At 53.1% G+C, this 15,758-nt stretch overlaps 1 protein-coding gene across 1 annotated transcript; it reads left to right on the top strand.

Annotated features, from left to right (window-relative positions):
• Positions 1–8,290: 8,290 nt before the first annotated feature.
• On the top strand, positions 8,291–10,364 carry JUND (JunD proto-oncogene, AP-1 transcription factor subunit). Its single transcript, XM_001512398.4, has one exon. The coding sequence runs from the start codon at positions 8,345–8,347 to the stop codon at positions 9,416–9,418; it is 1,074 nt and encodes a 357-aa protein (XP_001512448.3). The 5' UTR covers positions 8,291–8,344; the 3' UTR covers positions 9,419–10,364.
• The last annotated feature ends 5,394 nt before the right edge of the window (positions 10,365–15,758 follow it).

The following is a 15,758-nucleotide window of genomic DNA, read 5'->3' as shown; positions in this document are numbered from 1 at the left end:
AATACAACAGACACGTTCCCTGCCCACACAGTGGAAAGAAGTGGCTTTGGAGTCAGAGGCCATGGGTTCGATTCCCAGCTCTGCCACTTGTTAGCTGTGTGACTGTGGGCAAGTCACTTAACTTCTCTGTGCCTCAGTTCCCTCATCTGTAAAATGGGGATTAACTGTGAGCCTCAAGTGGGACAACCTGATTACCCTGTATCTACCCCAGTGCTTAGAACAGTGCTCTGCACATAGTAAGCTACCTTTCATCCATGACCTTTTCCTCTCTCACTCTCTCCTCCTCCTCGCCCTTTCGGAAACGTGGCTCTCTCCCGAAGGCACGGTCTCCGCCGCCGCTCTCTCCGGCGGAGGCCTCTCCTTCTCCCACTCCCCCAGACTCACCGGTAAGGGAGGAGGCGTCGGCTTCCTCCTCTCGCCCCGTTGCCGCTTCCGCACTATCCCTCCTCCCCCCTCCTTCTCCTTCCCCTCCTTTGAAGCCCATATCATTCGCCTCTACCACCCCCTCCAGTTACTTGTCGCTGTCATCTACCGCCCTCCCGGTCCCACCTCCGACTTCTTCAACCACCTTGACCCCTTTCTCACCTTCCTTCTCTCCTTCTCTCTGCCCACTCTGATCCTTGGAGACTTCAACATCCATACGGATGTACCCGACGACTCCTCTGCCGCCCGCCTGCTATCCCTCCTCGACTCTGCCGACCTCCTCCTCCAACATACCGCGCCCACTCACCGACTCGGTCACACCCTCGATCTCGTCATCTCCTATCGCTGCACTATCTCCTCCCTCACCAACTCTGAAATCCCTCTCTCTGACCATAACCTTCTCACCTGCCTCATCTCTCACACTCCCTCCGCCTGCAAATCTTCGCTACTGCCCCACAGAGACCTCCGCTCTCTCGATCCCATCTGTCTTTCCAATAGCATCTCTCCTCACCTTGCCGCCCTGTCCTCTCTTCCCACTCTCGATGATCAGGTCTCCACTCTCAACTCCACCCTCTCTACTCATCTCGACTCTCTTGCCCCCCTTTCCCTCCGCCGCTCTCGCTCCACTAACCCACAGCCCTGGATCACCTCCTCCGTCCGCCTCCTACGCTCCTATGCTCGAGCTGCTGAGCGCCGCTGGCGAAAGTCCAAGCACCAAGCCGACCTCACACACTTCAAATTTATCCTTTCCTGCCTTAACTCTACCCTCTCCTCCGCCAGGCAAAGCTTCTTCTCCTCCATCATCGACACCCATGCCCGTCACCCCCGCCGATTGTTCCGGACCTTTACTCTCTCCTTAGGCCCCCTGTTCCTCCCCCTCCCCCATCTCTCACTCCCAATGATCTGGCTACCTATTTCCTCACGAAAATCAACACGATCAGGTCTGAGCTCCCCAAAGTCACCCCTCCGCCTCTCCACCCCCCCCACCAACCCCCTCCCCTACTTTCCCATCCTTCCCTGCAGTATCCTCAGAGGAGATCTCCTCCCTCCTCGCAAGTGTCACCCCCTCCACCTGCGCCTCGGACCCCATTCCCTCACCTTATTAAAACCATCGCCCCTGCCCTCCTCCCTTCCTTAACTTCTATTTTTAACCACTCAATCTCCAAGGGCTCCTTCCCCTCTGCCTTCAAACATGCCCACGTCTCCCCCATCCTAAAAAAACCTGCTCTCGACCCCACTTCCCCCTCCAGTTATCGTCCTATCTCCCTACTACCCTTCCTTTCCAAAATCCTAGAACGAGTCGTCTACAATCGATGCTTAGAATTCCTTAACTCCCATTCTCTCCTAGACCCCATCCAATCTGGCTTCCGTCCCCTCCACTCTACCGAGACTGCTCTCTCTAAGGTCACCCATGACCTCCTTCTTGCCAAATCCAATGGCTCCTACTCCATTCTGATCCTCCTTGACCTCTCTGCTGCCTTTGACACTGTCGACCATCCCCTCCTCCTCCATACCTTATCTCACCTTGGCTTCACGGACTCTGTCCTCTCCCGGTTCTCCTCTTACCTCTCCGGCCGGTCATTCTCGGTCTCCTTCGCTGGAGCCTCCTCCCCCTCCCATCCTTTAACTGTTGGAGTTCCTCAAGGGTCAGTTCTTGGCCCTCTTCTCTTCTCCATTTACACTCACTCCCTCGGTGAACTCATTCGCTCTCACGGCTTTGACTACCATCTCTACGCAGATGACACGCAGATCTACATCTCCGCCCCTGTCCTCTCCCCCTCCCTTTGGGCTCGCATCTCCTCCTGCCTCCGTGACGTCTCCACCTGGATGTCGGCCCGCCACCTAAAACTCAACATGAGCAAGACTGAGCTCCTCATCTTCCCTCCCAAACCCGGTCCTCTCCCAGACTTCTCTATCACCGTGGATGGCACGACCATCCTTCCCGTCTCTCAGGCCCGCAATCTCGGTGTCATCCTTGACTCGTCCCTCTCGTTCACCCCACACATCCTATCCGTTACCAAGACCTGCCGGTTTCGCCTCTACAATATCGCCAAGATCCGCCCTTTCCTCTCCACCCTTACTGCTACCTTACTGCTACGGGCTCTCGTTATATCCCGGCTAGACTACTGTGTCGGCCTTCTCTCTGACCTCCCTTCCTCCTCTCTCGCCCCGCTCCAGTCTATTCTTCACTCCGCTGCCCGGCTCATCTTCCTGCAGAAACGATCTGGGCATGTCACTCCCCTTCTTAAACAACTCCAGTGGTTGCCTATCAACCTCCGCTCCAAACAAAAACTCCTCACTCTAGGCTTCAAGGCTCTCCATCATCTTGCCCCTTCCTACCTCTCCTCCCTTCTCTCTTTCTACCACCCACCCCGCACGCTCCGCTCCTCTGCCGCCCACCTCCTCACCGTCCCTCGGTCTCGCCTATCCCGCCGTCGACCCCCGGGTCACGTCCTCCCGCGGTCCTGGAACGCCCTCCCTCCTCACCTCCGCCAAACTGATTCTCTTTCCCTCTTCAAAACCCTACTTAAAACTCACCTCCTCCAAGAGGCGTTCCCAGACTGAGCTCCTCTTCTCCCTCTACTCCCTCTGCCATCCCCCCTTTACCTCTCCGCAGCTTAACCCTCTTTTTCCCCTTTTCCCTCTGCTCCTCCACCTCTCCCTTCCCATCCCCACAGCACTGTACTCGTCCGCTCAACTGTATATATTTTCGTTACCCTATTTATTTTGTTAATGAAATGTACATCGCCTCGATTCTATTTAGTTGCCATTGTTTTTACGAGATGTTCTTCCCCTTGACTCTATTTATTGCCATTGTTCTTGTCTGTCCGTCTCCCCCGATTAGACTGTAAGCCCGTCAAACGGCAGGGACTGTCTCTATCTGTTGCCGACTTGTTCATCCCAAGCGCTTAGTACAGTGCTCTGCACATAGTAAGCGCTCAATAAATACTATTGAATGAATGAATGAACAAATACCAAAATTATTACAGTCTAAAGACGGTATCCATCCTCAGCACTTGTGTATATGTGCGTATTCAATTGAACTGAACATTTGATTATTTATTCTGATTACTTTAGGTCTAAATATTTTTTATATGTGTCTCCCCCGTTACAGTGTAAGCTCCTTGTGGGGAGGTAATTTGTCACTTATTTCTGCTGTACTTTCCCAAGTATTTAGGAAAGTGTATTGCACCCAGTAGGTGCTCAATAAATACCAATACCACTATTACCACAGGCCGCTTCCTCCTGCCTCTAAAAGGTTTCAGCTTCTTTTTTCCTCTACACTCAGAATAAAAAGTCGGCCCCTGGGTCTATCACCCTTCCCCGGTACTTCTTGCATTGCCCACGAGAATGCCATCCTGATAAGAATGTTAAGTGCTTACTATGCTGCCAGGCACTGTTCTAAGCACTGAGAAAGAGGGGCTCGTCCAGGATCCCAAGATGTCACCTTCCACACCATCGCCACTTTAATAATGATAGTAATAGTAATGATCGGCTGCCCTGGTATTGACGCGGCTTCATGTCTCACCTGGAGCGCTCAATAAATCCGATTAATAATAATCTGGAAAAGCTACCAAGCTGGGCCAGAGGAAGTCCCTCCCTATGCCCTATTAATTAGCTGGGTGCTTTGAGGATGAATGGCACTTCTACTGCGGGAAGAGGAATTGCTCCCAGGCCCACAGTTGCTGCCCAATTTGTGGTATTTGTTAAGTGCTTTCTACGTGCCAGGTACTGTACTAAGTGCTGGGGTAGATACACGATAATCTGGTTGGACACAATCCCTATCCCACAAAGGGCTCAATCTTAATCCCCATTTTACAGATGAGGTAACTGAGACACAGAGAATTCATTCATTTACTTAATCATTCATTCAAACAGAAGCAGCGTGGCTTAGTGGATAGACCATGGGTCTGGGAGTCAGAAGTACCTGGGTCTAAAGCCAGCACCACCATATGTCTGCTGTGTGACCTTGGGCAAGTCACTTAACTTGTCAGTGCCTCAGTTCCCTCATCTGTAAAAGGGGGATTAAGAGTGTGAGCCCCTTATGGGACAGGACTGTGTCAAACCTGATTAATTTGTATCTACCCCAGTGCTTAAAACAGTGCTTGGCACATGGTAAGTGCTTAACCAGTAGCATTATTATTAATAATCGTATTTATTGAATGCTTACTGTGTGCAGAGCACTGTACTAAGCACTTGGGGGAGTACAATATAACAATAAACAGACACATTTCCTAACCACAATGTGTTCACCTTCTAGAGGGGGAGACAGACATTAATGTGAATAAATAAATTACAGATATGTACATAAGTGCTGTGGGACTGGGGAGGGAATGAATGAAGGGAGCAAATCAGGATGACATAGAAGGAAGTGGGAGAAGAGGAAAGGAGGGCTTAGTCAGGGAAGGCCTCTTGAAGGAGATGTGCCTTCATTAAGGCTTTAAAGCGGGGGAGAGTCAGGGAGAGTCACTGTCTATTGGATATGAGGAGGGAGGGAGTTCCAGGCCAGAGGCAGGACACAGGTGAGGTCGGCAAGGCAACGAGATAGACGGGATCAAAGTACAGTGAGAAGAAGCTAAGTGACTTGCCCAAGGTCATACAGCAGACAAGTGACAGAACTGGGATTAGAACCTGTGCTCTTTCCACTAGGCCATGTTGCTTCTCAACGGATGAGATGCCACCTGCAGCCCTTGGCATAATGGGGAGTAGAAGATAGTAGCAGCATTTATTGAGCACCCATTTGATGTGACACACTGTATCAGGTGGTAGGAAAGTACTTAATACTGAAGTGACCTGTTCCTTACCCACAAGGGTGCTTACACTCTAATGGGGGAGAGAAACATAAAAATATTTCCTGCTCAAGTGGTCAAAATAGACAAGAGTACGCACAGACATACATAAATAAATATGTACTCAATTATCTCTTTATATAGGTGAATGCTAAGGAAGGTGTAAATAAGTTCATAACCTAACTACCAGCCTCGGCTGAAGAGATGATATGGCTCAGGGTGTTGGGAAATCAATTGGGAAAAGGTTGCTAAAGAAGGTGGGATTTTTGAAAGGCTTTGAAAGGCTTTGCAGTCTGATGTGGGGATTCTTATGCTGGGTTGCTGCCCTTCTCTGTGATTTATTTTAATGTCTGTCTCCCCCACTAGATTGTCAGCTCCTTGTTGGTTCCCGTCTACCAACTCTGTTGTATTGTACTCTCCCAAATGCTTACTGCTGTGCCCTGCACTCATTCGGTCATTCGATCTTATTTATTGAGCGCTTATGGTGTGCAGGGCACTTTACTAAGCACTTTAGAGAGTACAACATAACAGTAAACAGATTCCCTGCCCACAATGAGCTTACAGTCTAGAGGGGGAGACAGACATTAATAAAAATAAATAACAGATGTGTACAGCAGTATTGTGGGCTGAGACGGGGGATGAACTAAGGGAGCGAGTCAGGGCGAAGCAGAAGGGCCCGGGCGGTGGTTTGGTATCACCCTTACACATGTATTTGTTCCTTTTATCCACATCACCCTCAGCCCCACAGCTCTTACGTCCATATCCACAGCATTCAATAGACACCTTCGATTGGGAAGCAGCGTGGCTCAGTGGAAAGAGCCCGAGCTTAGGAGTCAGAGATCATGGGTTCAAATCCCGGCTCCGCCGCTTGTCAGCTGTGTAACTGTGGGCAAGTCACTTAACTTCTCTGGGCCTAAGTTCCCTCATCTGTAAAATGGGGATTAACTGTGAACCTCACGTGGGACAACTTGATTACCCTGTATCTACCTCAGCGCTTAGAACAGTGCTCTGCACATAGTAAGCGCTTAACAAATACCAGCATTATTATTATTGATTGACTGGGGAGGGAGATCCAAGCTGGGGGAACAGTGCGAGCAAAGGGAAGGAGGTAGGAAGGCACAGGGAGCTCTGCAACAGGTTGCCAGTTATTCCAAGACCTGGTGCTGGTTTTGCCCTCCTCCATTCCCAAGCTCGAGTAGACCTATCCTATCTTATTGAGAAGCAGCATGGCTTAGTGGAAGAGCCCGGGTTTGGGAGTCAGAGGTTGTGGGTTCTAATCCTGACTCTGCCACGTATCAGCTGTGTGACTTTGGGCAAGTCACTTCACTTCTCCGTGCCTCAGTTCCCTCATCTGTAAAATGGGGATTAAGTCTGTGAATCCCACGTGGGACCACCTGATTACCTTGTATCTACCCCGGCACTTAGAACAGTGCTTGGTACACAGTAAGCACTTAAAAAATACAATTTTTATTATGGTTATTCATTCACTTATTCAATCGTATTTATTGAGCGCTTAGTGTGTGCAGAGCAAACACTGTACCAAGTGCTTGGAAAGTACGATTCGGCAATAGAGAAGCAGCATGGCTCAATGGAAAGAGCACAGGCTTAGGAGTCAAAGGTCATGGGTTCTAATCCTGGCTCTGCCAGTTGTCAGCTGTGTGACTTTGGGCAAGTCACTTAACTTCTATGTGCCTCAGTTCCCCCGTCTGTAAAATGGGGCTGAAGATTGTGAGCCCCACATGGGGCAACCTGATGACCTTATATCTACTCCACCGCTTAGAACAGTGCTTGGCACATAGTAAGCCCTTAACAAATCCCAAGATAAACAGAGACAACCCCTACCCGACAACGGGCTCACAGTCTGGAAGGGGGAGACAACCAGACCAAACAAAAAAACAAGTAGGCATCAATAGTATCAATACAAAGCAATCGAATTATAGATATATACCCATCATTAATAAAATAAATAGAATAAATATGTACACGTCACTATCCTCCTCACTCAATCGATGGTATTTATAGAGCACTATGTGCAGAGCATTGTACTAAGCGCTTGGGAGAGTGGGTACAACAGAATTAGCAGCCACGTTCCTTGCCCAGAACGAGTTTACAGTCTAGAAGGGGAGAGCGACAGTCCCAAAAATAAATGTTCTTCCTGCTGTAAAGACAGGCGGGCGACCGGACGGGCGGACCGAGTGACTGTGGAGTCGTTCCGGTCAGGCGGGGGGCGGGCAGGGAGACTGTAATCTCGTTGTGGGCAGGGGAAGTCACTGTTCACCGTCGTGTTGAACATCACCCGGCGCTCTGCACACTGCAAGCGCTCAATAAATTCGAGCGAATGAATGAAGGGGACGATCGACGGCCAGGTGGGACACTTGTCAGGTCACGCCACTCCAGGAAGGGGACCCGGAGGTAGGGGGGCACCGTGCCAATGACCGGGGAGGGGGCAGGGAACGAGGGAGGAGCGGCGATGGCCCCACGGGGCCCGCACCAGGCGACTCCCTCTGTGCCTATAAATAGTCCCGAAGCCCGGTGGGCCGAGGCCGGGCCAGCTCCAGAGAACGGCACGTGACCAACCCCCGGGACCCCGCCTCCATGACATCAACCCACAAGGCCGCGCACTGTTGTGCAGTTTACTTCGCGTCGCTGGGACGACCGGAGGGGGAGGAGGGAGGCGGGGAGGTTTCCCGCCCCGATGTAAATGAGGAGGCCGGGGGGGAGACGTCATTTGCGTCCAATAGAGAGGAGGCGAAGTGAGCTCATCGGGGCCGATTGAGGGTATAAGAGGCGCGACGGTGGAGCGGCGGCCGCTGCTAAGGCCGGACAGACGGGGGGGAAGCGGGGGGCGGGCTTTTCGGTCACACTGCCTCCCCCGCGAGCCGCGCAGCCAGCGCTCCGGCCGGTTCTGCGGGGTGAAATCGGCGGCGGCGCCCCAAAGCGGGGGAGGGAAAAAAGCAGTCCCGTAGCCCGGCGCCTGTTCCGTCCTTCCCCTCTTCGCCCGCCTCCCTATCCTCTTGGGACCGCCCCCGTCCCCTTACTCCTCCTCCTCCCCCTCCCCCCGCCCCCTTTTCCCCTCCTCTTCCCGGTCCCCTCCCCTCCCCCCCCCGGGGCCGCTGCGGGGGAGGAGGAGAATGGAAACACCCTTCTACCATGATGATGTGTTAAGCAGCCTGAGAAGCAGCGGCAGCGGCAACAACAACGGCAGCAGTTTCGCCTCCCCGAGCCGCCGCTTCCCCTCCGCCGCCTCCCCGTTCGGCGGCGGCAGCGGCAGCAGCAGCAGCATGATGAAGAAAGACGGTCTCACCCTGAACCTCAGCGACCAGGTTGTGGCCACCTTGAAGCCCGCCCCGCCGCCGCCTCACGGGGGCCACCACCTGCGAGGGGACACCAGCGGCGCCGCCGCCGAGGGGCTGCTCACCTCTCCGGACCTGGGATTGCTCAAACTGGCCTCGCCGGAGCTGGAGCGGCTCATCATCCAGTCCAACGGGCTGGTCACCACCACCCCGACCAGCACCCAGTTCCTCTACCCCAAGGTGACGGCCACGGAGGAGCAGGAGTTCGCCGAAGGCTTCGTCAAGGCCCTGGAGGACTTACATAAACAGAACCAGCTAAGCGGAGGGGCCGGGCCGGCCGGAGCCGCGGGGGGCTGTGCCCAGCCGCCGGGCGGGGCCGGCGTCGATCTCACCTCGGGGCCCCCCGCCGCCGCCGCTTCTCTCGCGCAGCAAGAGCCGCCGGTCTACGCCAACCTCAGCAGCTACACGGGCAACGCGGCCGGCGCGCTGGGCAGCACCACGGTGAACTACTCGACCGACACGGTGCCCTACCCGCCCCCGCCCGGCCTGGGCCAGCCCCAGCCTCACCCCCGGCTCCAGGCGCTCAAGGACGAGCCCCAGATCGTGCCCGACGTGCCCAGCTTCGGCGAGAGTCCCCCGCTCTCCCCCATCGACATGGACACGCAGGAGCGCATCAAGGCCGAGCGCAAGAGGCTGCGGAACCGCATCGCCGCCTCCAAATGCCGCAAAAGGAAGCTGGAGCGGATCTCGCGGCTGGAGGAGAAGGTCAAGAGCCTCAAGAGCCAGAACACGGAGCTGGCGTCCACCGCCAACCTCCTCCGGGAGCAGGTGGCCCAGCTCAAGCAGAAGGTGCTCAGCCATGTTAACAGCGGCTGCCAGCTGCTGCCCCAGCACCAGGTCCCCGCGTACTGAGGGGCCCGGCCGGGCGCGCACCCCCAGTCTCCCCGGGGAGGCACTGAGACCGGGCGCCTGGCCCGGGACTGGTCTCAGGGCGCACGCCCCGCCAGGGCGCCCCCACGCACAGGCTCCGGCCCTGCCGCTCCGCCATCGCCTTCGCCCCCGCCCCCCCCTTCCCTTTCTCTGCCCCTTCTCCGACTTTTCGTAGGACCGACGAGGGCGAGTGGCTTGCTCGGGAGGAAGCTGCGCAGCAGGCGGGGACGGGGAGTAGCGCGGGGCCCTTTTCCCTCCCGTTCCCCCCCCCCTTGGAGAAGACCCCCCCCCCGGACTCAGCGGAGAGGGCCACCCTGGCCAAAGGGGCTTTCCCCACCCCCCCCACCCCCGGCCGCGGCTCGGGAGGAGGAGGAGGCCGGCGGAGGACGTTGTGGGAACGGAGACGACGTCTTCGACTCTTAGCAAAGGGCTGGAACGAGGATCGCTCCCGGACTCGGAGGAGAGACCGGAGGAGAGGACAGGACAGGAGTGGAGAGGACCGGGGCGCCCGGAAGACCCTGCCCGGAGTGACAAGCTCGCAGCCCGGGAGGGCCGAGTGCATGATGAACCTTCCCCTCCCCACGCACCCCCACCCCCATCGTAGACTCTTCTGCCCCACCTTCCCCTCCCCCATGTTTACAAGCTCTTCACGAACAGAAGATCCGAGTCTTTTCTTTTCTACAGACTCTTCAGTGTCGTGTGTTCTGTTTGCACATCCCGAGTCTCAGATCCTCTGTACAAAGTGTAAATGTGACACACAGAATTTCAAGCTATTTTTTTTTGTTGTTTGAAGTGTTCGATTTGCTCTATTTATGTTTCTACTGGGAACAATGTTTTTTTAGAAAAAAAAAATTTGCTATCTCTCCACATTCCAGTATGTAATACTGTACAACGATGCTCTTCTGTTCAGTAAAGTATTGTTACATGAGCTTCGGCCTCTGTCTGCTTCTTCCCTGACGGCAGTGAGGGACTCGGGGAGAGACACCCTCCCTCCCCGCCCCCCCGTCTGTCACCCGGCCCCCGGGCTCATGCAATTGCGCTGCTCCGGCCCCAGCTGCCGCCCAGACAAAGGGCCCCGTCCGTGCTGCTCCACAGGCCGCCCGGGGCCCGAGCGGCGGACGGACTTTCCCGTCACACGCACGGCGGCGGGGAGAGGAAGGGGAAGAGTAGAGCGCGTACGAGGGAGGAGCCACCGAGGACCGAATCGAGGCCCTGGGCCACTGGCGCCCCCTAGGCGCGCTGCCCACTAGCTCCGGCTTATGTAAAACGCCCGCTGCTAAAAAAGGGCAAGAGGCGCCGCTGGGCCTTCCTGAAGATGGGTCTGTTTGGATGGTCTCCTGGCAGGCGGCCTGCTGATTGGCTAAGCCGATAATTATGTAACACGGAAATGATGGGGTGGTTGCTGGGAATTGAGCTCCCGTCTCCTTGAACGTGGGTTTCTTCCCGGGCCCCGGGAGGCTGTGGAGTTAGGCCCTTTTCTCCCTGGGACAGTCAGCCGGCTCTTAGGAGTTGGGCTATTTGCTTCCCGAACTGGTTTTTCTGCCCCCCCCGCTATGAAAGAAGGAAGAGTCAACTGAAAGCAGGCAAACCGTTTGCTCCATCCCTGGGGAGCGGGAGTTGCCGGCCGGTGACCCAAACCTCCTCTCAACGTGGCTTAAGCGATCCCTCAGCCTCCAAAGGGCAGACGGCCGAACTGTGGGAGACGACGAGTGCTCTTTCTTCGAGCAGCACCCAAGTTAGGGAGGATGTGTGCACTTTCTCAGGGTGCTACTGATCCACTCTGTGATGGCTTAATCTCAGCTCCTGCAGGGAGCTAGTGGGGAGGGGGGTGGAAGTGAGGGCTGGGATGGTTTGGGGTTTTACCGCGAACAAGAGAAGTGGTTCATTCAGGTTTCACCGCTTGTGAGCATAAAGCCACCCACCCCTTCATTTGGAACATCACGTCCATGCAGGGATCAAACTGTTCTCGCCGATTCCTGTGGGACAGGCACAGCACGCAATGTACAAAGCTGTTTTGGAGTGTTCAGGTTTAATATTACATTATGGTTTTTCAGATCTGTCAAGGATGATAACTGCACTCACTAATGATACACCATGCACATCTGCCGAAACATAGTAATGTAATACCTGCCCTAGATTTGACCCGCTTTACGATTATTAGGTGAGAAGTGTCTTCTAATTAATGAAACACATGTACGCACAGGTTTATTTTAGCGAGAAAGCCCCACAGGCCCATATCAAGCAATCTGTTGATTAAAGTAACTGAGGTGGGTCTGGGGTTCTCACGGACCTCTGGGAACGGTAGGGCCTTGGGTAGTGTCTCTACACCTTGCCAAAGACTTTAATCAAGTCCCTTGCCAGAAATGACAATGATGTTGGCTTCATGACAAACCATGTGGCCGTGCATGTCTTCAAAATTGGGAGTGAGTGTATGTGGGGCGGGGGTTTAATCCAAGCACAATCCTTGTTTTGGTCTGAGCCAAAGTTTGCTCTCCCTCTGCTGGTTGTGTAGCAATAACTGCCGAAGCTCTAGTCCCAGGGCTGTAACAGACCGTGTGAGTCGCCCTTGAAACATATTTGATACTGATAAGAAACCCCTCCCAAGGCCCCTCGCCCCAGGAAGAGCCATCCTGATAGAAGGGTGGTCTGGGCCCAGGCAGACTCACAGCTCTTCAGCTGTAATGCTACTGGCAGGGAGCAGCCCTCTTTTGTCCGAATGTACAAATAAAAGCAAAGGGGAAAAAAGGGACTTTTGCAGCCAACACAAATGTAATTTTCAAACCAAGCCAGAGGAGTGACTCAGAGTTCCTCTGTGTTTGTACCTTAGCCCACAGCAACTGCCCCTCTGGTTCAGCCCAATTCAGGGCAGCCCACCTAAGCTTTAGGGTGTTGTAACAGAACAAGGAGGGAGAGGAGCAAAGGCCTCCTCCATCTTCAAATGATTTCACCAGTGACGACTGGAAAGCCGATGTTAGGACAGCGTTCTTTTCAAATCTCAGCACCTAATTCGGTGCTCTGAGCCATGTGGGGGTTCAGTTGAAAGCATTCTCATTAATAATGATGGATACGCTAGGACATCCCTTTGAGAGCGAGCCCATGGAGAGGAGGTTGAGAGTCAGTCTTCTCAAGCCCGCGGAAAGGTGAGAACGTGTTATCCTTGCTATAGTCACGGTAATTAGCCAAAGGCCGGAGGACCCGACGTCCTGGGTTCTGGTGCTGTGACTATGGCCCTGACTTTCGGCACGACTCCCTCGGCATTAGTAATATCTGTCCCTGACCCCTCTACCTGCCTGTGAGACAGAAATTTACTTGTCGGAGAAAACCAACGTTAAAAGTGGATTTTCCTGTAAAGCAGACAGCAGCCCACACTACTCACTCTACTTCTTTGAGTCAGAAAGGGCAAGAGAGAGACAAGCCCTGCCTGACCTTTCTTTGCTATTCTTCCTGGAAGTTCTCCTAGATTCACTCAGAGCTGCTCTTCTGCCCCCTCTAGACCATAAGTTCCTTGTGGGCAGGGAACGTGTCTACCAACTCCGTTGTATTATACTCTCCTCCCAAGAGCTTAGTACAGTGCTCTGCATACAGTAAGTGCTCCATAAATACGATTGATTGATTCCCCAGGGTCCCCATGGCTCTGTTCCCAGCTGTCATTGCTCCCCTAGATCACTCCTCCCCACTCTTTAGGTCTCAGCAATCACCTCCTCAACTTCTAGGCTCAAATTGCCAACCTCTCCCCAGCTGCCAATCATCCAGCGTCACCTCAGCCGCCCATTGTCGTAGTAGTAATAAGTATTTATTAAGCATTTACTGTGTGTAGAGCATGGTCCTAAGCGCCGGGAAAGAGTGAGGAGCAGCGGGTCCTAGTGAGAGTACAGCCTTGGGAGTCAGAGGAGCTGGGTTCTAATTCGGACTCTGCCACTGGCCTGTTGTGTGACCTTGGGCAAGTCACTTCACTTCTCTGGGCCTTAGTTTCCTCCTCTGTAAAATGGAGATTCAATACCTGTTCTCTCCTTCTCAGATTGTGAGCCCCATGGGGGACAGAGACGGTATGCCGGCCTAATTAACTTGTATCTATTCCAGCGCTCAGAAGGGTGTTTGCCATGTAGTAAGAACTGAACAAATACTATGATTCTCTATTATTAGACACGAACGCTGTCCCTCAAGGGGCTCGCAATTCTCATCACTAACCTTCTCAGGACCCAGAGATGGCTCCCATCTCAGTAGCCCCATAGTGGATTCTCACACCTGATTTGGGGCTTCTCTCTCAAAACCTGTCTAGGCCTAGCTTTCCTATCTCTTTCAATGACGCAGCCAGCCTCCCTATCCCAGAAGCCTATCACCTTTGACTCCTCATGGTCTTTCAGCCCTCACATCTACTAAACTGTTAAATTCTGCCAGTTTTTCCTTCTCTAACAATATCCTAGTTCTCCACTCAAACAGCTACTACTTTGGTCCAAGCTCTGGTCAGAACATGGTTGAGGTTATTCAGCCAGCCTCCTCGCTGGGCTCCATCTCTCCTGTCTCCCCTTCCTTCAGACCAAACTCCACACTGCTTTATCAACTGTCTGCTTCTGCAGCACTGCAACACGCATCTTTCCATTCCTCAAAAGCCTCTATTGCCAACCTATTTCTGGTTGCATCAAGCAGAAATCACGACCTAAGTAACTTGTACCAACCCCAGTCCTCCCATCACCTCAAACTGAACATGTCCAAAACAGAACTCCGTATCTTCTCAGTTAAACCCTGTCCTCCCCCTGACTTTCCCATCACTGTAGTTGGCATCACCATTCTTCCGGTCTCACAAGCCCATAACCTTGGAGTTATCCTTGGCCCCTTTCTGTAATTCAACCCACATATTCAATCCTTCACTAAATCCAGTCGGTCCCATCTTCACAACATCAGTAAAATCCGTCCTTTCCTCTCCATCCAAACGGCTACCACGTTAATACAATCACTCGTCCTATCCTGCCTGGATTACGGCATCAGCCTCCACCTTGATGACCTCCCAGCCTCCTGTCTCTCCCCACTCCAGTCCATACTTCACTCTGCCGCCCAGATCATTTTTCTACAAAAACAATCAGGACAGGTCACCCCTCTCCTCAAAATCTCCAGTGGTTGCCCATCCACCTCCATAGGAAATGAAAACTCCTCATCGTTGGCTTTACAGCATTCCATCACTTGGCCCCCTCCCACCTCAGTTCGCTTCTCTCCTTTTACAGCCCAGCCCACACACTTCACTCCTGTAGTGCTAACCTTTTCACTCTGACCTGATCTCACCTGTCTCGCCACCGACCACTGGCCCACCTCCTGCCTCTGGCCTGAAATGCCCTCCCTTCTCAAATCCGACAGACAGTGACTCTCCCCTGCTTCAGAGCCTTACTGAAGGCACATCTCCTCCAAGAGGCCTTCCCAGACTATTCCCCACTTTTCCTCATCTCCCACTCCCTTCGGTGTTGCCCTGACTTGCTCCTTTCATTCTTCCTCCCTCCCAGCCCCACAGCACGTAAGCTTGTTGTGGGCAGGGAATATCCCTGTTTATGGTTGTATTGTACTTTCCCCAAGTGCTTAGTATGGTGCTTTGCACAGAGTAAGCACTCAGTAAATAACCATTGAATGAATTAACTTAGAACAGTGCTTGACATGTAGTAAGTGCTTAACAAGTACCATAATTTTTTTTTAAAAAAAGGCTCCCCACTAGCTCTCTTTGTCTTACGTATCAGTTCTCTTCACCTGCTACCCTTCATCTTAAACTCTTTGCTCCAGGTTTCATGTCTGTTTCATGTACATATCGTGGTATTTGTTAAGTGCTTTTATTATGTTCCACGCACTTACTAAGCGCTGCTGTAGGTACAGGATAATCAGAATGGAGAGAACAGATATCGAACCCTTATTTTGAAGATGAAAAAGCTGAAGCACAGAGAGGGTAAGTGATTTGCCCAAGGTCACACAGCTGGCAAGTGGTGAAGACAGGATGAGAACCCAGGTCTCCTGCCTCCCAGCTTTGTGCTCAATTCATTAGGACACATGCAACTGGCCCTTGCTTTCTACTCTTCTGTCTCCAAACTCTCACTCATGCTGTTCCTGGAGCTCCCTCTCCCTCCAAATCTGCCACCTCAGCTCTCCCCTCATCTTCATAGCCCTCCTAAAATCCCACCTTCTCCAGGAAGCTGTCCCCAATTCATTTGCACATGTTCCAGCTGCATCAAACCAACACCCAGCCTTAGCACTTATGTCCTTTAATTGCATCCTTAGCACTCATATACATATTTATGATTTATTTCATTATATTTAATTGCTTCTTCAGATGCTTCATCCTGATGTA

This window comes from Ornithorhynchus anatinus, chromosome X1 (genome assembly GCF_004115215.2).
Source record: "Ornithorhynchus anatinus isolate Pmale09 chromosome X1, mOrnAna1.pri.v4, whole genome shotgun sequence".
NCBI lineage: Eukaryota > Metazoa > Chordata > Mammalia > Monotremata > Ornithorhynchidae > Ornithorhynchus > Ornithorhynchus anatinus.
The sequence above is the reverse complement of the archived record's forward strand: the minus strand, read 5'-3'. Positions and strand labels throughout refer to the sequence as shown.